This window comes from Candoia aspera, chromosome 18, assembly GCF_035149785.1.
Source record: "Candoia aspera isolate rCanAsp1 chromosome 18, rCanAsp1.hap2, whole genome shotgun sequence".
Taxonomy (NCBI): Eukaryota; Metazoa; Chordata; class Lepidosauria; order Squamata; family Boidae; genus Candoia; species Candoia aspera.
In genome coordinates this window covers 2,966,791-2,988,499 of record NC_086170.1, presented here as the reverse complement: position 1 = coordinate 2,988,499, position 21,709 = coordinate 2,966,791, and the positions used below count along the sequence as shown (strand labels likewise).

Here is a 21,709-nt window from a genome sequence, read left to right as displayed (position 1 = left end):
TGCCTTACGCCGCCCCAGGGGAACAATTCACTCACAAAGGAAAGCCTTTTAACTACAGGCCCACAAAGCAGCCTGCCCCAATAATCCCCCCCTTTTCCTCCATGCCAAAATGGACCACCACCAAGCCAGCATTTGCAACAAAGGGGATGCAACACAGACCCTTCCGGCCTGTCCCACTGTGGCTTCAGCTCCACAGCTGCTTGCGGTGACACTTAAACACCCCTTGCTTTTCATTCATGCAAGGCACCAACGCAGAGGGATGCCCTCCTGCATTAGAATTAAGTCCTCTATTGGCAGAAGTTGCCAGTTCCCTGCTCATCTGGGCTGTCCTTGAGAGCCAAGCTCTCCAGAAGATGCCTCCTCTTCCTGCAGAGCCCAGCAATGAGAAGTCCACGGCCCTGCAGCTACATCTAATCTGCAACCCACCCATTTCCTTTCTAACCCAGTCTGTTCCCTTTGGACCATAAGCATTTCCCACCAAAGTTGAAAGAATGCCCCAAGATGTCTAACTAGCCAGACAGCTTCTCCTTGCTCTTGATTTCCATACAGTCTTAATTTTTTTTAAAAAGGCCAATTTGGATAGAAACCCAGCACTCTGGCCAACAGATCCTTGCCGTCCTATTACATTTCTGTTTACTGCACAGGAAGTTTGGTATATGAGTCCTTAATGTCAGCCACCCTGCTGCGACATGGACAGCCGTATCAACTGGTTGAGTTAAGTTTAAAAAATTGCTGATGGGTTGGACCAAACAGAACAAGCACATCAATTGAAACTTTAAAATTAAGAAAAAAAACTCCCATCACCCACAGCTAGCGTGGCACTCAGACCAGGCTTTATAGTCCATTCATCTGGAGACACTAGAGAAATCTGAGGCCAAGATCCAGATTCAGCTTATCTAGGAAGCGGACTGCGTGGAGTCCTGCGGATTCACTGAAGGGCAGACTAAAAATAATACCGTTTTTGTCAATATTTTAACAGCGGAAAGGCAGGCAGGAACAGCTCATCCTTGGCTGGCCAGGCAAAAGGAACAATGCCAGATCCAGACCCCGCCAGCTAAAATCTTTAAATGTACTGGGGGAAAAAAATGCAATTCCAGTTTTTGCCCTGCGGACAGAATTCTGAATACTGAACATCTCCAGGCACCCAAAGTCTGAGGTTTACCCGAACAGAAGCCAGAGTTCGTGCGTGAATCCTCCCTCCAGCCAAGGTCACCTTCAAATTTCGAGCGGCCCTGAAGACATTCATCAGGGCCGCTCATGGAAAAGGGTGCCCGGCCTAAGAGCACGTGGCTGTTTCAGGCCACGCATGAATAATATAACGGAGCCTCTCCCCGCAGGAAGAAATCTGTGTTCTTGGAAACCAGCCTGCAGTTTCCAGCCTGCTCTGAAAATGTCTTCGCCGGCCCTCTGACTCAGCGTTTTACGTAACTGTAAAGGGGAGGAAAAAAAACACCTTGCAGGAAATCAGTTCTGGAATCAGAATGACTCCATTTCTGCCCTTGCACACTCATCCCAACCCATTCTGCAGAATCTGATAGAAACAGGTTTTCCTCTTTTTTCCCCCCTCCGCCAAGCCCGGAGGACACAGATAACTCTTCTGGAGCAAAAAAAAAGCTGCGATTCACAGATTCAAAGAGAAATAAATCACATTTGCTTGTGTTTCTTGAAAGCAACAGATGGCACAGTCGAGGTCTGAGATCATTTTCTTCTCTGCCTTACTATACTGAACCTTATTCCTGGACTGGCCTTTTTCTTTTACTCACCAACCTATTTAAAATCTTTTCTCCAAGCCCCAGTGATGCCTGTATTTTGGGACCCTGTTCCGTGCCAAAATCTAAAATGGAAACTCAAGTCCGCCGCCACACCCAGCCTTGAAGCTCATGAAATCTCTTCCACTCACCCTAGCTGACCACCCAGGGCTGCTGCAGGGGTAAAATTATCCAGGAAGAAAAAAAAGTGCTTTCAGCTTCCCAGGGGAATATAAGCCTACCCCTGAGGTGCTACCTTTCTACTGAAGGGGTGCTTGCTTCAGCAGCAAACGCTGCCTCTTTGGTTGCACGCTGAATCTATACTACCTTCTCACCTGTTGGACTGTCCCAAAATAACTTTTTTTTTTTTTTTTTGGAAAGATTGGTTGTGTGAGAATTTGCTCTGCCTCCTTCTAACTCATTAAACCAACTGTCAAATCTTCTCTCTCCCCCCGAATTAAGAAGCAAGAAATCTGCCTATTTCCAACCTTCTGAAAGAAGATAGGAGCGCCCCAACAGGGAGAAGGGAAGCTGGAGCATCCTTCCCCCACCTGATCCTGGCTGGGAATTCTAGGTGTTGGGATCCAATCTCCCTGCAGGCCACCAGGTTGGGACAAGCATATCAAGAAGGCCCCCAAAAATTTGGGAACGCAGAAACGAAGGGCAGGATGTGTTGCAAGACTTCAAAGCATAGTGGTGTGTGCAACACCACCCTCCATCGTTATGTCAATAATTGCACAGGAAGAGGACCAAAGAATTAAATGATGATTATTGCAAAAAGGTAAGCCACACGCCTCACCAGGGGCAAATTAAACGTCGCCCCCAGAAGACGTGACTAAGAATCTTTCCCCCCAGGGTGGGGGAAATCCGCTGCTGTGCTAACAACGAAACTCTCATTTTGCAGCGGGGGGAGCAGGCTGAGCCTGAATGAATGGGGAGGGTTGTCTTTCAACACATGGCAGCAACCTTTCTGCATCACGCAGCAACTGCCCTTCCCATCAATCATGGCTTGTCCTTCTCAGGGGGGAAGTACACGTGGCATGAAACCCACTCCCCGTCCAGCTGCTCCAGACCATGTCTGTTCTCCGCCTTCTCGGCTGCTGAAAGAAGGGCCTGCACATGGTCGCCCCCAAGAAGGGTCCAAAGCTCCATGCACAGAAGGCGGCCTGCTGCAACCAGCATCTGCAAAGATGCCCAGCCAGGAAAGTCCTCTGCGGGAGCCCCCCCACCAAAAATATCACAAGGGGGTCTTTCTCTCAAGATCCAGTTCTCCCCCAGCTTTTCTTAATTTGAACAAGGCCAGCAAAGCAAATGAAAGAGGTTCCTCATTTGCAAAACACTGCAGGGCCTCTGGCCCATCTGCACATGAATAGGAGCAACAGGTTTGGAAAAGGAGGTGTTACACCCCCCAGGCCCTCATCTTTGCCCCTCTCTGCAGCCCACCCCACCTGGACAAAAGAGGGGATCAAACCATCTTTGACTGCAAAGGTAGCCAGAGGACCTAAGATACAGATGCAAAGCAATCCTTATAATGCTCCCCCTTTAAAAAAAAAACTTTCCTTTTCTTGTTAAGAGATGCTAAGTTTTTAATTTTATTTTCAGCTTGGTTTTATGCTAGCTTTTCTCGACCGATGCCCTCCACACCTGTTGGACTACACCACCCCACCTAGGGCGGCTGGCAGGGAACCATAGGGCGTGCAGTCCAGCTCAACTGAAGGGCGCCATGTTGGGGTACCCTGGACCACCCGCTTATGCAAACTAGTTGCACAGCCTCCCGGGGCCATGATGCAAATCTTACATATGCATATTAAATAAATGCATCAATAACTTATTGGGGGAGACAGAAATGAAGCTGGGGGGTGCCCTGTAAAAATAAAGCCCCCATTTTTTTCCAACTACGCAAGTCTTTGCAAAAGGGACGCCCCACCCCGAGACACACCTATTTCCTTCCTTTGCAAACCAAAATTGCAAAACGCCTCTGCAACCAGCTTGCAAACGCCTGAAAGGAAATATATATAAATATATAAATATTCTGCTGCAAAATATTTCCCCCTCCCCCCAAAGCCAGCGTTTCTCCCACCTACCTGGGGCTAAGTTCTCGCGCTGCAGCAGCACCTAGGAAATAAATTGGAATAATAGTGTTTTTTCAGGAAAAAAAATTAAAAATGGAAAGATGAAAGGACCGAAATGCTGCAACGCGGCCCACCTCACGCTCCCAGGCAACTGAAGAAGACGCGGCCGGCGCGCAAGAAACTATAACCCGGTCCATGCAGATTAGATGCTCGCGTCGCGGCTTCTCATTGGCCGCCCGGGCCGCCCTGCTCTCCGCCGATTTGTCGGTGGACCTCTCGCCAGCTCAGCCTCTTGGCACGTGCGCTACGTGTCCGGACCCTTCTGCTCTGAAGCAGCCGGGTGGGCGGGCCTAATTTAGTTTAGTTTCCTTTTTTATTTCTTTCGCGAGAGATGGAAAATCCCCATTTTGTAAAACGCCGGAAGAGTTTTCGCACGCGCTTTTTTTTTCACTCTCTCTTTCTTTCATGTTTTTTTTTCCCTCGCAAGATTTGCAAAGCTGCGCATTGGGTAGCTTGAAAACTGGAATAATTATCTTGCACAGAACTAATCGTTTTAATACTTGTTGCGCCAGGATGGGGCTGTTCTGCCACCGGTAGAGTGGTGGATTGTGCGCTTATAGTTTATTTTAGAATATTCCAAATGCCAAAAGCTTTTTGTTTGTTATAAATGTCCATTTCTCTAAATTAAATAGTACAGGAGACTCCAGTTAAATGCAGAATTTAGTACTAATGAAATCAAACTTTAAAGCAGCACCTGAACTGGGGGAAATTGTAGCTCTAAACGTGATTTAGCTTTTTTTTTTAATCTCACTTTAATGTCTTTGGTATAGTATTTGCTTAAAGTTTACTCGGAAAAAGAACTGTGTGATAGATACGAATATAAGTAAAATTTAAACCAAGGAACTTGCTTAGTTTAGAATTCTAAAATGCAGCTTTCCAAACTTCAGTTTAATTTCCTAATGCATATATGTCAGAACAACTCAAATCATTTACAATTTTTCTAAATGCAGATTAAAAATAATGCCATAGCACCCCACTAACCCCCCTTTTTGGCCTAATTTGCCCAGAGGGAAAACTTTTTTTTAAAATGCAACCTTCACCTCCTTTGAAAAATTCAGCGCTGTTCATTTTTTTAATTCACACAACCCACCTATCCTCAAGCCCAGTTAAACAAGACACAATCTTCACCTGATGGCCAGTGCCCAAACCAACCATATTATGGGTTAATAGGAAGGTTGGATGAAAACAATGGGCCTCCACCAGCTGTTGGGCCAAGAACACATGTTTGCTCCTGGGAATGTATTAACCTACATAATTATGTAAATTATGTAATTTATGCTGGAATTATTTCTCCCAGCATCACTTTTTGTAAACAATAATGCTGTGGAGTGGGTGGTGTGGACAGGCAAGGCAGGGCCTCTATTTTTGCTGTAGGGTTATGCAACAGCTTGGTTTTCCCTGAGCATCTGGAAGGATGGCTGGCAGAATTGAGATTTTTTGCATCTTCTTTTAAAAACAACAGACTTCTTGTTCCAGAGGTGGTGGCCAGGAGCAGAAGCTACCTTCATATCCTCTGTGAAAGGCGTGGATGTTTTAAGGGTATGGTCTGTGGGCATCTTGGCTGGAAAAACTTACTTTGACAAGCTGGCCTGTTTTGAATTCTGAAATTGGTAATGCAGAACTGTTTTTAAAAATGGAGGTTTTGAATTTACCACATCAGGTTTGAAGGCCATGTGCTGGGAGTAAATCACACTGAATGTTATGGCTTCAGAACACACGTGTAATTATGTCTGGCCAGGGGCCGCAAAGGTAAGGCGTGGGAATCTAAGGCTTGCAGCACGTGCTAAAACCAACACAGGGTTTATTTGTGTCTTGGTTTAGCATAATCTACACACCCAACTGTTTGTGGCTAAATCAAAAACACCCTTCAGCCCAACCCCATCTTAGCATGACAAGCAAATCCAGCATCAGTCTGCAAGTGCAGATAGATTTAGTTATACAGCCCTATAAAGCATGGGAGTAGGCACATGAAAATGAGGAGGGTTGGAAAAAAGTTGGTAAAAACTTGGCCCCGGCTAAGAAGGGAAGAGGAAGGTTTAAGCTTAGGATCTGACTGTCTCTTATGATGTCACAAAGACAGGCTGATGTAGCACGGAGAATGTTCGCACGCATCACCAGCAAAAAGTCCACAGCCGGTTCCATTTCAATGGCTCTCAGTCCACACCTCTCCGCATCAATCCTCGAGACCCACGTTCAATTCCTTCTTTAAAATTTACTCACTTCCAGGCAGATTTCCTTCCCCGTACAGGGCAGGAGCAAATTGTCCACAGAGACCTAAGACAAGTCTCAGGAGAGTGTTGCAATTCCACTGGGACGAGAACGGATCGGGGCCGGCAGAGTGGGTACGCTTTGCGTTTAAGGACATGCTTCATAATTAAAAGGGAATTTGGCCTGTGGTAGTACAGTGGTGTGCTAGGTCGGGAAAACCTGTGAAAACCTTCAGCTCGCCTTCAAGATTGGTTTGTTTGCCTGGCCTGTTTTTTGCTTCCAGATGTGAACCTCGGTGCCCACCTGCTCCCGAATGGATGGGTTCTGGATTTGTTGTGTGCCCATGATCTCGGCTCTTTTTTTCTATCGTGAAAAAAGACCCTGTCCAGGCCCCTAATCCTCCTTGAACCCCTGTTTGGGGATGAGGGCACTAAACCATGGTTTGCCAATCAGAGCAATGCCATTCACACCTCACACTAAGCCCAAATCTAACAAGCCATCATGTGGCTTGGTACGACGTGTCTGTCTCCTTCTGCCCAATTCCCAAAAGGTACAGAAATCACACTCACCAACCTGGCCATTTTTCCTCCCCTATCTTGAAACCGAGAGGTGGCTTTGCCCCTTAAAACTATTCTCATCTACAATTTGATGCTACCATAGAACATTTTTTTCTCCGCTTTCCTGCACCGCCTCTCCCTTCCATCTGTGCAGCCAGAAATGATTGCATGCATCTACCCACTAAAAGCAAAATGTCTGGCTGGCATTTGGAAAGGTGTGGGGGGGGGGACTTTGTAACGTTCAGAGGAAAACTGCATTGTCTTTGATCAGTGGATGTCGCCAGAAGCGGCACGCAACCCATCTGAAATTTAAAAAATAGCAATCTAAAGGAAGGGGTACTTACATAACTAGGCTGCTTCTAGAAAATATTATAATTATTCCTTTCCATCTATTCCCCTTCTCTGACCTTGCCACTTGCATTGGCTAAAATCCTTGGTTCTGTTCACTTGGGGATGGACCTTTCCAAAATGCAGAATTTTGGAAGGTTTGGTTGGCATGATCTACAACAGAGCAGGGAAGTCTGCTGGCCAGGCGAAAGGAATGACGGGTGCCAGAGTTAGAAAGCAGATCTGAGTTGGAATAAATCAGGATAGTTGGGGTTTTATTGCTGGCTGTTCTCCTTGGGCTTTTAACTCTGAAGGATCTGCAGATCAAGATGCTGTTAAGGGCCCAACACGTCTCTCTCCCCATAAATCATAATAAATGGAGCAAAGTAAAATGTACCAAACCTGACCTTAGGAGAAAGGAGTTTAGCTTGGCAAGGCTTTGCCTTTACTTGAGTTTAAAGTAGATTGTTTTAGGCCAAGACTGTCCTCTTTGAGACATAGCCTGGTCCACAAGTGGCAGGCGTTCAGCCTGGGCCCTCTGGCCTGAAAATACCGGCTCAGCCCCTGAACTTTAGCCTTTATCTAATGTAGACAGGCAATAAAATGAGGACGCCTGGTCCTGCTGCATTACAACAGATGGGACCAGAATTTAAGTCCTGTCGAAATAAGGCTTAGCTATTCAAGTTTCTCTCCAAGCAGAAAAGTTACCCAACTGTGCATCAAGAAAGCTAGCCTCTCAGGGAACTGGTCTGAGCCTGACATGCTCACTTTTATTTGCAGGAAAGACAGCCTCCAAACTGGTAATCTTGCATAACTCCCAGCCAAGAGGGTATTATGGCCCATAGCATCTAGTGGGCCCTGGGGTGAGGCAGGATGTCCCAGGAGCTGTAAGAATTTCTCTTCTGCCCCCCCACCCCCCGCTCTGGTTTGCTCAACCTGCTTTAAGTAGGCCTTCCAAAAACCTTGTAAAATGCCAGCATTTTCGGCTTGCTCTGCAAAACCACAGGACGTGCAAGAGCAGAGATCATCAAACCTGGGCCCGCAAGGCATTTCATAATCCTGCAAATCCAGTTGGGTAAATAGTCCTTGAAAATCGCTGACTGAAAAAATCCAGCCATTCAGACCAGCTCCCGGATTCCCCGGAAGACACCGACAGGGGACATCAAGGCTCCTAAGTTGCATCCAAAAGGTCAAACTGCCCCTTTCAGCCATGGGACGTGTGCAGCCTTTCAGAGCTCTGGTTAGGATTTGGACGGGAGACCACCAGGAAATGCCCGGCTTGCAAAATAGGTGAATGGAAGAATCTCTCTGAAGGAAAAAACAGCAGCAAACTCATTCTCAGTTGCCAAGGATGTGGCACACGCAAAATCTCTCTATAGAATTTCTGAAATGCATCTACTTCTGATTCAGCAGAGCACAAGAGGGCCTGCACAGGATTTGTCTTCTGCAAACTTAAGTTTGGCACAATGCACCATCTGCCTTTGCGGCGTGGTTCCATGCTCTCCAAGGTGCATGAAACATTAATGCTTGCAGGGGGCTGAAGCTGATCAGTATAACCAATGAAAGGAAGAGGTGGTGGTGGTGGTGGCAGATATTTGGCTCTGAGAAAAAAGCAGAGCCTAACCACACCTTAGCGTGCTTCACCTTACAATCCCCACCCACCTCCCCGACAGTTCTGTCTTTTCGGTGGGTCCATTAGAAACCAGCAGCCTCTCCCAAGCCAACAACATAATTAACCTCCCCATCTAGCAGGGGAAAAATAGAACGATACTTGTTCTTGTTTCAGCAGGAGAAAGGAGGCTGGCTTTAAGTAAATTGTTATTTACTTTTTCGAAGACTCGGAGAAAACCAGAAGATTCCCCTCTTCGGGTTTGACTTCGGAGAACCATGAGGACTAGCGACTGGGTGCTCCGTCTCTGCTTTCTGCATCTGAGTTCTTCCCACATCTTAGAGTGGACATACAATGGTAAGGAGGAAAGGTAGACTGGATGAGGGCAGAAACGCCTTTTGCTTTTAACGGCGGCCTGAGGGCCCAGTTGTGCAAAATGGTTCAATTTCCGCTGAATCCCATCTCCCCTGTTCAGCATAGCAATTCCCCAGCCTGCTTGAAATGCAGTCCTGGTTACTTCAGCCATCCCGGCCAGGAATTAAGGGGCGTCGTAATCCAAACATGACTCAAGAGTAGCAGTTTGGAGAAATCGGGGGCTTGGCACTGGGTGGCATGATGGTGTTATAGGTCCCATTTGCAAATAACAAGAATGTGGATTCTTGTGTGGGTCTCTTGATGGACAGAGTGAAAATTAAGTTACCGGGGCAGAGTGTCCCTCCTTTGCAGGGAGATGGATGGTAAAATTTAATAAATAAATATAAATAAATAAATACCGGGCTGGGCTTCAGCATCCTGTTGACTCACCTGGGCATGTCCCCAGGCCCGTGCCAGTCTGCAGCACCCACGGCTTTAAAATCAGACTAAACCTCTTTTGAGCAGCCTCTGAACCTCCGTGTGGTTTGCGCCCCTTTCAAACAAGGTAGGTTCCCCCACCTGCCCACATTATACCTTTCTTACCTCTTCAAAAATCACCCAGTAGGATGAATTTTGGAATCTCTTGGGGTATCTTCCAATGCCCGAATTCTTGGCAGGCCTCCCAAGGTGACGATCCTGTTTTGAACAAAGGAGTGGAAAAATTTGGATAGAAATCCCCGGTCAACCCTGAAACTAAAACAGCAAACTTGTGCCGGTCCCTCTGTCTTCTCTTCCTGTCTCCCCTGATCTACCTCGCAGGGTGGTTGTGTGAATAAAAAAGGGTGCTTTGCCACAGATGCAGGGCCGAGCTCTTTAGGGGGAGAAGAATAGAAAGTACGATAAGCCTTGTTTTATCCGCTGCGGGAATTCTCTTTTCCATACATAAATGTAATGCCAGGCAAAGGTTGACACACCTTTGATATGAATGTGGAAGAAGGTTGAATCTGCTTTTAATTTTTTTAAAAAGAGTCCAAAGAAGGTCAAAAAACACTTGGGGGGGGGAGATTCTCCTGTGTTGCTCCTCCATTTAAAAAAAAGGTGCCCTCTAGAAGGGATGGATCAATGGCTTTCACTCCTGATGGCAAAGGAAGGAGTTATACCAAAAACTGGGGAAAGAGCCAAGAAAGATTTTTGGATCAATTGCAAACAGAGCTGAGAACTTGGAAATGGAGCACTTAAGAGGCTGAACAATTATTTCAACGATTTGAAGGCTAAAAAAGGAGATGCATTATAGCCGAGAAGGGGCATTTATACTCTGCCAAGCCTCCCTTCCTCTAGTTTACAAGAGATCTCCAGAGGGCCTAGAAACGATCCCCAAATTCCCCCTTTTGCCCCTCCTCCCAACAAGAATCACTCCAAGACATTCCAAACACTCACCATGACTCATTTAGCAAGGGTGGGGAATAGATCATTGTAAGGAGCATGAATTTCCTACAGTATATTTAAAATAAGAGGCCAGCTGATCAAAATTCTAAATGCAGGTTTCAGGAGTGGGAGAGAGGATACATCCATTGGTTCTTTTCCCTCTTCCCTCCTCCTCTCCCTTTCCTTTCATGCCATCCCTTTCCCATTTAAAACAACAAGCTTGTTTCTAATAACCCACGAGGCAGTCTGGAAGCTGCAAAGCTTGCTCATAGGACTTGAAACAAGTCTGTAGCTTCTGCAGTACACCCAATCTGATAGCGTTTTCTCTTCCTCCCAACCCAAGGGGAACGCAACGAAGATCAATGGGGAAGGCACTTCGAACACTGCCTGGGCAAACTGCAATCCCCTATCAACATTCAGAGGTCGAAAGTCAAATTTAATCCAGATCTGGAACCGCTGGAGCTTCATGGTTATGGCCACCGGCAGGACAAATTCAGGATGACCAACAATGGCCATTCAGGTGAATATGGGGGGGCGGGGAAGCTTAGACATTTGATCCCAAAATCTAGTGATTAAAAGCTTGCAAGCAAGGGTTGTTTTCTAGCTAAAAAAAGCCTTTAGCAATTTTTTCTGCAATCCATGTGTTTTTAAAAATACAACCAAGCATTTCTTTCCATAAGCCTCACGATAACCATTTCAAGTAGGCCAGAATGTCACTACCTATTCATAGATTATTTTTTTTTTTAGCTTGTTCTGTTTCGTGGCTGCCAGCAACAGGATTTATTTTTTTAAATATTCCCTAACTGCTTGACGAAAGGGTATCAGAGTTGGCACCAGTCTGTCTTCCGAAGGGGGACAACTCCTCCAGATTAGGGCTGCGGCTGAGAACCACAATGGGTGACAGGGGCTTCTCTGTGGAGGCCCCTGTGCTACGTAATGCCCCTTTTTTCCCCTGCAAAGTGCTAAGTCCAGCCCTGATAAGTATTCCGTTCCTTTGAAATTACGCATCTTTTGTGAGCCAGTTTACAGGCAATGTTAAAAAGAATTAAATTATTAAATTATTCATTAAATTATTATTAAAAAGAAATTATTAATTCTTTCATTAACTTAAAAAGAACCAGGACAGGATTTTCGTAATGAGACATGTGTACAAATCATTGTCAACCTCCCAAGAACGTTGCATGCTGGTTTGTCTGCATTTGCTAAATAGATGCTTCCCCAACTCTTTAGAGCGGCGTTTCTCAACCGTAACAACTTTAAGATGCGTGACTTCAACTCCCAGTATTCCCCAGCCAGCATGGCTGGCTGGGGAGTTCTGGGAGTTGAAGTCCATGCATCTTAAAGTTGCCACGGTTGAGAAACACTGATTCAGAGGGTTTTCAAGAGCAGGGAACTTGTGGTTTTCGTTCCCTGTACCTTAGATTAGTGCTAATCATAGTTGATTTTAAACCTGTTTGATAACAAAATTAAAATTGGGGTGCAAATGCTGGCTCAAAAGTACCCAGTTTTAACTTCCAAGCAGAAAGCTCTCCATGTTTATCAGATGTCCATTAAAAAAAAAAATCAGCTGAATGTTATTTGCGAACAAAGTAGATTTGCTTCCTTTTTTTAATTGCACAACCCTCATGCCCTGATCCGTTCTCATTTCTGCCTTTGTCATCATTTTCTTTATGTTCTCCTACATTCTATTTGGCTAATTTTGTGCTGATTTTCTCAATCCAGTGGAAAAGGTGGTGGATGGGCCACAAACAACAGAGAATGGGGGAGCGATTTGTACAAATCCACAAGGCATTAAAAAAATAACAGCAAAAGGACAGATCCAACATTACGGATTATCTCATTCTCCCAGGCATGGCAATATTGCTAGAATTTGTGACCATTACAGAACATGCCGCACCCAGGGACCCCGTATTTTAACTCGCTGGTGTACTGTAAAAGCAGGAATGCTTTATTTTCAAAAGCAGAGTAGCAAAGGGAGAGAGTTAGGTGTTTGGTGTGAAAATGTATAATCCGATCTTCAGCAGATAGCAATGATTAGCTTGGGTGAGAAATCCCAGGGCTCTAGCTTAGATGGGAGGCCACTGAGAAATTCCAGGTTTAAATCTAAAGTCCAAAAGTGCATTTGGAAGAATGCTGTAATAAACTGCTTTCCCGTTGGATTGAATGGGAAAGGCCATGTATGTGTTCACAAGGCATATCCTAAGCCAGGGTTCCTCAACCTTGGCAACTTTAAGATGGGTGGACTTCCACTCCCAGAATTTCCCAGCCTGTTTTTGTTTTTAATGGGATGGTGCTGGGTGGTTGTTCCACTTCATCCTCCTCTCCCTTCCTCCAAGGCTCAGAAAAGTCTATGGTTATTTTTCATGTTGCTGCCATTAGCCCACTTAGCCTCGACCAGTTTGAAACTGGTGCCTGGCAGCCAAAGGTCTTGGCAAACTCGAGGTGCCCCCTGGGGCAGGCATCAGGCTGATCTGTAAACAGGGAAGACATATGACCTTTTCACAGAAGAGGAAGTGTGGCCCAATGAGAATTGCCCCAACTGTCATTTTGCCTTTTGTCCTCCTCTCATTCCTCCCATCCTTTGCAAAAGCACGTTAAAGCCACTGAAAGCTACCTGCGCCGATTTATCCCAGGCTGTGCTTTAATTACACAACTTTCTGCATAATTGCAGTTTCTGTAGCTTTCGGGTGAGGGTTGTTTTCATACCCTGAGACGCACACCCTGCCAAGGAAAAGTGCATTTGTGCTTTGACCCAACGGTGTACTTGGGAGCAAAACTTGCTCAGAAATTAATGAATTCAATGACTTTTGTTTAAAATAGAAAAAGGGTTATGTTTTGGGAGAAAGGAATCCTTTAAAAGTTTCATGACCTTAACCTGTTTTCATCTTATTCTGGCAGGTTGTCAATGGGGGTGGGGGGCATAAGAAACCTCTTTGAAATACTGGCAAGATGCCTGATGGCCCTTTCCATGCTACTTTCAGTTGTCATTCAGCTACCTCCATCCATGATCATTATGAAAGGCCTTCCTGGGAAATTCACAGCGATCCAGCTGCACCTTCACTGGGGAGGCATGGATTTTGAGACCAGTGGATCCGAACACACCATCAATGGGATGCGATACATAGCTGAGGTAGGCTGCCCTGCTTCCATCTGGAATTATGAGCCTGGGGAAGAAGGGAAAAAAGGCGGGGGGACTTAGTCACCTTAACGCAAACAATTGGAGAATTAGGAATTGGTCAGCCAAGACCATTTGCATTTGAGGGAGAGCTTCACTACCACATAGGGCCCCATGCCACTTTTTCACCACCATTCTTTCTCACAGCTCCACATTGTCCATTACAACTCAGAAGCTTACTCCAGTTTTGAAGAAGCAAAAGATCAACCTGACGGGCTGGCTGTTCTGGCTTTTCTATTTGTGGTAAGAAGCTTTACAACAGTTTGTGCAATGAGGGTCTCTCTCCCCTTGGCAGCCATGATGGCAGCTAGGCCCCCCGTTTGGTGGGACCGAGCCAGATCTGAGCTTGACTTCTGTTCCATGGAACAGAACCTTCTACTTAAAGTTCATTAAAGACGGTTCAGAGGATCGCTCCCCACATACTCCATCATTTCCCCTTGTGGTCCTACTCCAAATTACAACTGAAAGAGTCCCAGGGTTGTGTATTATTATTATTGTTGTTATTATTGTTATTATAGCCCTGGGGAGACCTCACTGCCCCGTTTCAACCTGGGCCATGCATCTTGGAGTTATAAACAAGGTTCCAACCCACGTCTTTGAAGAACAAATTTTGCAACCATCTGTTGTCTCTTTCCTTATTAAAGAAACAGCACGTTTTTTAAAAAAAACATGATTTACATCTACTCAGTCTCTGAAAGTACCTGTCCTTTGGTATTTTCCCAACACTGGAAGAAGAGAACCGTGTTGGTCAACAGGACCAAAACATCAAAAGGAAACTGGGAGCACCTTTTCCAACTAAGAGATTTTATTACAGGTATCACCAGAGCTGATGCCTTTTAATAAAATCTGTTAGTTGGAAAAGGAGCGACTGGACTCCTGATTTTTTTTGTTATTTTCCTGTTATTGCAACCAAGCAATTTCCTTTAGAATTGACACTAGAAACTGCCTGGGGTCCTTGTTAGCGCATTCCTTTGATCTGCAAATCAACAGGCAAGGTTCTGATTTTCTTGCAAACACCCCAGGACCATTGCTAACTCAAGGGGCAATTTCCCAGGGATTGCCACCCGTCCCCTGGCCCATCTAGCCTTCATCTGCTTAACAACAGCATCCCTCCAGCAACAAAGTCTAACCATGACTGGTTTCTTGCCTCTTGCAGCTGCAAATTATGGTTGTGCCATTAGAAAATTGCTAACTTGGAACTCCAGCTGTTTCCCTCTGGCAGGAAGAATGAGCAACATTCACACACTCCTCTGCTACACCTCTCCAAAACCTTGATCAGCTCTTTCATTTCTTCCTGGCCCCCAGATTTGATCAATCATAATTGGGTTCACATCATAGCTTGGTTAAGTGTGGCTCAGCCAGCTTTGCTCAACCCTAAATCATGGTTAAGAGAGAGCAGCTAGGTTCTAACCACCCACTAAGCCAGAACTTAAACCACCTTGTGGCTGAGCCTTGAGTCATCAATCAGGGATTGCTATCATGCTGTGGATTTTTTGTGGCTTTAAAATTAACAAGAAGTGTCACCATTAACGAGATTAATGGTGTCAGACTAAGATCCGGGAGACCTCAGTTCAGTTCTGCATTCAGCCACAGTGCTCGCAAGATAGCTGCATCCTGGTACCTCTCTCTCAGCCTAGCCTACCTCACAGGGCTGTTGCGAGGATGGAAATCAACAGTGTGGAGAGAAAGCGACAAACACCACTGGGCACCTAAATCACGCCAAATTTTTTAAAAATTCAGAGATGCAACCCTTTAAGACAACAGGAAGAAGGGGAAAATGTGAAGTCAAGCAAGGGAATAAAGCAAAGCTTCATATAAGCTGAGTCCTAATCATGGTTTACAAACTGCCAAGGAATCATTTTAGCTTCCCTTAAAGGCTTAAAAAGAAAAATGGGTTTTTGAGGGTGTAAATATTCTGAGAATTCACTCTGGGCCTAAGAGTGCTGGAATGTTTTTCAATTCTCCAGCGGCCAGAAATTGGGGTACTTGAACAGGTAGAAATTAAATAAGTTAAGCACCAAAACTAAGTAAAAAAACCCCCCAATATTCATTTTCCCCAAGGTGGGACCCCAAATGGCCCCACTCATGTTAAGTTCAGAGATACCCTAATCAAAATGGGACCCATTATTTTGCTTTGATCCAGAAGCAGAAAAATCTCAAATTTCCTTTTCTCTCCCTTTTCAGTAAAAAGACAATAATTAGACTATCAGTTGCCTAACTTCAGGACTGGCCCTGCCTGTTTCTGATGGCTTTTGAAGGGTCTAAAATGGAGTTTTTGAGTTTAAAACGAGCCCTCTTGGGGATTTTAAAGAGGGGAAAAGAGGAGTGATTATTATAGTTCACAATCCTGAACACTAGAGGGCACCAAATGCAAGGAAAATAAAGGCCCGAAATGGTCTTTGATTTTTCTCAGGGCAATTAGGGACTTTAAAATTAAAAGGAGATGGAGAGAAGCAAAAACATATGCCTGCTTCTCCTTTGAGTCAAACTCATTCCTCATGACCATTATTCCTTTCTTCTGGGATGTGCAACTTGCGGAATCTTGCTTTCCTAGTGGTCTCCCATCCCAGAGCAAAACCTAACCGCACTTTTTTTTCTTCAGGAACAGCCAGGATTGGCTAAGTGGGGCCACCAGGGGTGGGCATGGACTAGGCAAATCCATTTCTCATGTCACTGGGAGTTGGGCAACATACACTTTCAATTAATAATTATCATTTAAAATTTTTTGTTTGTTCGTCTTCAGGGCAGCCATTTTGAGAACGCCTACTACAGCGATTTCATTACCACATTGGCCAAAATTAAGTTTGCAGGTAAGGCTGGTGCAGGGGAGCGCCTTCCCTTCTGCTGATGCAGAAATGCAAATGAGACCCCCCCACACCTACCAGATGCTCCTGACTGCAGGTCCCATAATTCCTTGCCATTGGCTGTGTTGCTCAGGGCTAATGGGAGGGAGGAGTAATCCAGAGGGCACCAGAGCTGCTGAATTCCACGGCGCGATTTGTACATTGGCTGTTTAGAACATCACATCTAGGGAGAGGGAGGAAATACTACTAATATTTATATTAATAATTTAATTAATAATTTGTTAATAACAGTTAATAATGGATAATTATTTATTGGCTGTTTATATTGTGATTATAGAGTCCCCCTTTCAGGGTGGGGGGAGATGGGCAGTGTTAGAAATTTGAGAAATAAATGCTTGTTTTGCCAACCAACTTGCAATATTGGGCACCCACCGTGTGGGGAAGTAGGCATTGCAAAAATCCCCAGGGGGAAATGCCTGGTTTGCGCATTGCTCAATGCAGCCTGGCGTCTGCTGGGACTACAAAGCCCAGCGTTCCCAAACAGCTGGGCCTTTTGGCCAGCCTCCCCCCCAGCGAAGGGCACCAGGTTTAGAAGCCACCTTCCTGTCACCTTCTTTCCCTCCTATATTCTGAAACATCCCGGCTTAATGGCACTGTTTAGAAAATTCCTATTTTAGATCTGTGTTCCTTAATCGGATTCTGGCCTACTTTACAAGATTGTTGTACGTGGGGGGGCCTCTTCTCTTTTAGGGGAATCAACCACCCTCAATAGTCTGAATGTCCTGGCCATGTTGCCAGAAAATCTCTCCAATTTCTATCGCTATCATGGTTCGTTGACTACCCCGCCATGTACAGAGAATGTGATCTGGACTGTGTTTGACTCACCTATCAAGCTGTCCCATGCCCAGGCAAGGAGATGTTTTCTCTTTTGGTCCCCCATACTGTCCATGCATTGCATGAAACCGTGGTTTAGCTTTATACTGCATTAAACCATGGTTTGGATCTACATATTGCAATGTTTCTCAACCTTGGCAGCTTGAAGATGCGTGGACTTCAAATCCCAGAATTCCCCAGCCAGCAAGGGAATCGAGAAACACTGCCATATTGCATTAAACCACAGTTTGGATCTTCACATTGCATTAAACCATGATTTGGATCTAGGAATAGCACTGAACCATGGTTTAGATCTACACACTGCACTAAACCATGGCTTGTTGAATAACATAATTGGTTTAGCTTTCAAACCATGCTGACTACTTTTCAAGCCAAAGCAGCACAGTTCAGACAACCCCAAAATAAACCAGCCACATTAAGGTAGATTAGTTATGTGAGCTTGGCCGCTTTCGTTCTTTAGCTGTCTGCAGGCTATGCACATAACATGGGATTAAACCTCATCAGAGAGGAAAATAAATGTTGATTTAAAGGCAGAAAGCAGTTTGATTCTCACCCAGCCATTCCATGCACTTGTTTAACATTAACCTGGCAGTGAAATGTTTACTTTAACTTTAATTCTACTGTTTTACGTTACATATTTTTAACTGGTATCCTAAGTTCTTTTTTGTTTTGTTTTTTAATTGTGCTGTTGTTGTTAAACTGTTAAGTTACTTTGGGCAATTTTGCTTAGAGGTTTTCTGGTGGTTTGGCATTTTTAAAAGAAAGAGATCACCACCAGCCCCGACTGGATAGCTCTTTAAGGATGATGGGTTTGAGTCAGCAAAAACTTTGGCATCCTGACATCCTCATCTTTACACCCAATTGAAGACCATTGGAGTTGGGTGGCTAATAAATCCAAAATTTATTATTATTATGCCTCTGCCCACGTTCTGTTCGTCACCATTTTTTTTCCTCTTCCTCCCATAAAGTTCTTTTCTTTATGTTAGCCTCCAGGAAATGCTTTTGAGAACTGTCTGCCGCGAGCTTTGTGCAAAGGAGAGCTGGGTTCGAGCTGAGCCGAGCACCAGATCCTTTGGCCCAGAGCACGCTCAATAAATAGCACAAACATGGGCCCCGTTCTGCTTCCTTAGGCACGACAGTCCACTTACTCTCTTATGCCCTGGGACTGCAGGTCCCTGGTATTTTTTTCCTCCAAAGGAACCATCTGCTTCTTTGCAGATTAATCTGCTGGAAAACACGTTGCTTGACTGGAAGAACCAGACCCTGAGGAACGATTACCGTCAAATCCAGCCTCTGAACGGCAGGGTTGTCAAGGCCTCCTTCTCACCCCAGCTGGTCGAAGGTACCCAGGAGGAATTCAAAAGGGAGCAGAGTAGGAGGCACAAGCCATCTTCAGTAGGACCAACACACGCGCCCAGGGCCCGGGTTCAAGATGGGAGCTTTAGGACTTAGCCCAACTGCTCCACAGTGCAAAAAGAAAACCCCAGCTAACTCAGCCAGAGGCAATGACAGGCTTTGTATAGCCTCTGGTTCACTGCTTGCAGCTGGTCCCCTTCCTCCTCCTGAGTAGGCCTTTACTCTTGAGTAGACCCCTCTGCTGCTCAACCCAACCTCCAGCGGAGCTGCTTCCTAGCATTTCCAGAATCGCAGGAAGGGGAACTGGGATTAACAGAGGTTTGATGAAAGGGTGGCTAGAGAGCTGGGGCTCATCAACTTGGCAGCGGGAGTTTGGCGGCTGACGTCCAAGTATACGGACCCACGTTCCCCGCTGGAGCGGGGCCTTGCCCAGAGTCCTTATTCCAAAGCAGGGACAGGAAAGCTTAATAACTTGGCTGATTCAGATGCATCCCTCATCTACATGATGGGTAAACCACAATTCATGGCTTAGCATTACACATGAACCAGGCCAGAATAGTTTGAACAAACCACAATTAAAAGAATTAAATTAAAATTAACAGTTAAAACAAAGTTTAATTAAAAATTAAAACAATTAAAACAGTGCAGGGTATGAGCTCAGCAGGATGGAAAGATCCTAGCACTGTGGAAACTGCCCTAGTTGCTTTTCAACCTTTCCTTCCCCTTGACATTTTTTGGACAACCCACGTTCCGACCCTAATCATCTTGGGGATGGGATCCTGTCTGCATTATACTGGAGTCCATTGAGTTGGGCAGCCCAAAGATTTAAATAAATAAATAAATAAATAGTTTATTTATTTGTTTATCAAATTTGTCGCTGCCCATCTTCTCCCACCAGAGGGACTCTGGGCAGTTTACGATAATAATCAGTAAAACAATAAATATACAATAAATTTAGAATAGATAAAAAGACAATATTTAAAACATTTACCAATAAACAATAATTACAGAGAAGAATAACCATGTATATTATTGTTTATTGTTAAATAAACCATATTGGTATACGTGGCTGGCAAAGCTTGCAAGGTGCTGTATGAAAACGTGGACCTAAAACTAGAATTCCTGGGAACTTGTTCTAGGAAGGTGCCGCCCCGGGAGCATCTCCAGCAAGCTCAGCAGAATACAGACCAGGCTTCGTGAAATGAAGAAGTATCTTCTGGATGTTATAGGCAAGCCGGGTAAGAAGCGGCCCCTTTGCTTTTGGTGACCTACGTGCGTTCAGACAACCTTCTGTACTCCAGATGGGAAAGCAAGTATGCAGACTCACTGAGAGCAGGACAATTCTGGGCTGTAGAAGACTCATGGAAGCCAGGAGGCTAGATGGTTTTAGTCTTGAAGGCATCCTTTGAGACATGGAGGTCACCTGTAGCTCTCTTACCCCAGGATTTTAGGGTCTTATTAGTGTCCCAGCATTTCCTGTTCCATCTTTGTCCTTGGCCTCAGTGCCCTCAGAGTTGGAGAAGTGGGGATGGGTTGGAGAGCTCTACAGATATGGCTGAATTAACCTCCCAGCATCTCTCACCGTCATCCAGGGTGGCTCAGGGGGCTGGGAGCTGTCATTCCCAGCAGCCAGACCACTTGCGGCTCCTCTCAGCATTAGCAAAATGAACATTGAAGACATGTTTCCCTGCCAGGCAGATGTTTGAGATGAGATGACATGTCCTTATGTCATAGTTCTGAATCCCCTTTCCCCAGCCCAGGTCACTCCAGAAAGTTGAGGCTATCATTCTTTTTGCTTCTAGACATAAGGCCTAATGATTCTGTAGGGAAAGAGTCCAACTGATTGGACCTTCTGTGGGTCAGCTCAAGGACAACCCGTACACCACAGATACCTTGACAAGGCCTTGCAGGTGTAGAAGGTTGGGCTAGAGCTCCATTGAATTTAAGTTTTGATTCTGATTGGCTCTTCCAAGGATCAACTCAAGGACCACCTATCAACAGGAAGTTCTGATGGGTTGTTCCAAGGATCATCCCAAGGACCACCCATAAATAAGAGGTTCTGATGGGTTGTTCCAGGGATCAACTCAAGGGGAAGCCATATACAAAACTAATTGGTTGGTCAACTCAAGGGCCACCCACACATCGCTGTGTCTGGGCGTCTCTTTCAGGCCACCACCAACGCAGCTTGCAAGCCTTCCACTTCCCATTGGAGAACACCGCCAGCTACGTGACCGTCATCCCCCTCAAGCCGATGCAGCTGAAGACCTTCACCCTGTGTTTCTGGGTGCAGAACCGCAACCAGGGCAGGCAGACCGTTCTCTTCTACTCCACTCCAGAAAGCGAGAACGAGCTGGTCATCAGCGTGGGCATGGCGGTGGGGGTGTGGATTGGGGGGAAGTTTGTGCAGTTTGACCTCCACCGCCGGGCAGAAGACTGGGTCCATCACTGTGTCACCTGGGTCTCCAGCTCGGGCACCATCAACCTGTGGGTGAACGGGGCGGTGGGCACGGCCCGGAACATTCAGAAAAACTACGTCATCCAGAGCGGTGGGACGCCGATCCTCGGCAAGCGGAAGAACGCCATGCTGGACGTGTTTGCGGATGCCTTCTCTGGTTGGATGAGTCACATCAATCTTTGGAGCTGGCTGCTGGACCAGAACGACATCCAGGAACTCACCCTTTGCAAACACAGTCAGCAAAAAGGAGATATCTTTGCCTGGGGAGAAACCCACATGTCCCTGTTTGGCGGGGTGGCGCTAGGCCCTGATACCAGTTGCAGGTGAATGGCGGACTCTGCATCGGTGCTGGGCTTTGTAAAAATGCTTCTCTTTCCTCCCCAAAACCTTTGAATTTGCCCGTGCCAGGACTCTGGGGGAGCTCATGCCATCTAAAGCAGTGTTTCTCAGCTTCGGCGGCTGTGAGAGGTGTGGACTTCAACTCCCAGAATTCCCCACCCTGGGAATTCTGGGAGTTGAAGTCCACACCTCTTAAAGTCACTGAGGATGAGAAACACTGAACAAAACTATAGGAAAGCTCACCACACTGAGAAAAAGAGTTGGGGTGGGGGGAGATTTGCCAGCCCAGGGACTCTAGAGCACTCCAACCCAACAGGGAGTTAAAC

At 45.8% G+C, this 21,709-nt stretch overlaps 2 protein-coding genes across 3 annotated transcripts in view; one reads left to right on the top strand and one right to left on the bottom strand.

Moving 5' to 3' along the window:
• The window catches only part of ENO1 (enolase 1), a 70,845-nt gene that overhangs the window by 12,333 nt on the left and 36,803 nt on the right, over positions 1 to 21,709 (bottom strand). Inside the window, exon 1 of one of the 2 annotated variants that reach the window (XM_063317601.1) lies at positions 3,833 to 3,936. The exons of the other annotated variant lie outside the window; for it this stretch is intronic. The gene's annotated coding sequence lies outside the window, so the exon portion shown is untranslated. Of the gene's footprint in view, positions 1 to 3,832; positions 3,937 to 21,709 lie in introns of those variants that run through there. 2 annotated transcript variants of the gene reach the window in all.
• On the top strand, positions 8,726 to 21,495 carry CA6 (carbonic anhydrase 6). Its single transcript, XM_063317655.1, has 10 exons — positions 8,726 to 8,938; positions 10,704 to 10,880; positions 13,342 to 13,490; positions 13,683 to 13,778; positions 16,279 to 16,345; positions 17,090 to 17,282; positions 18,220 to 18,277; positions 18,431 to 18,575; positions 19,729 to 19,827; positions 20,758 to 21,495. Exons 1-10 carry the CDS (start codon positions 8,860 to 8,862, stop codon positions 21,369 to 21,371), a joined length of 1,677 nt encoding a protein of 558 aa, XP_063173725.1. The 5' UTR covers positions 8,726 to 8,859; the 3' UTR covers positions 21,372 to 21,495.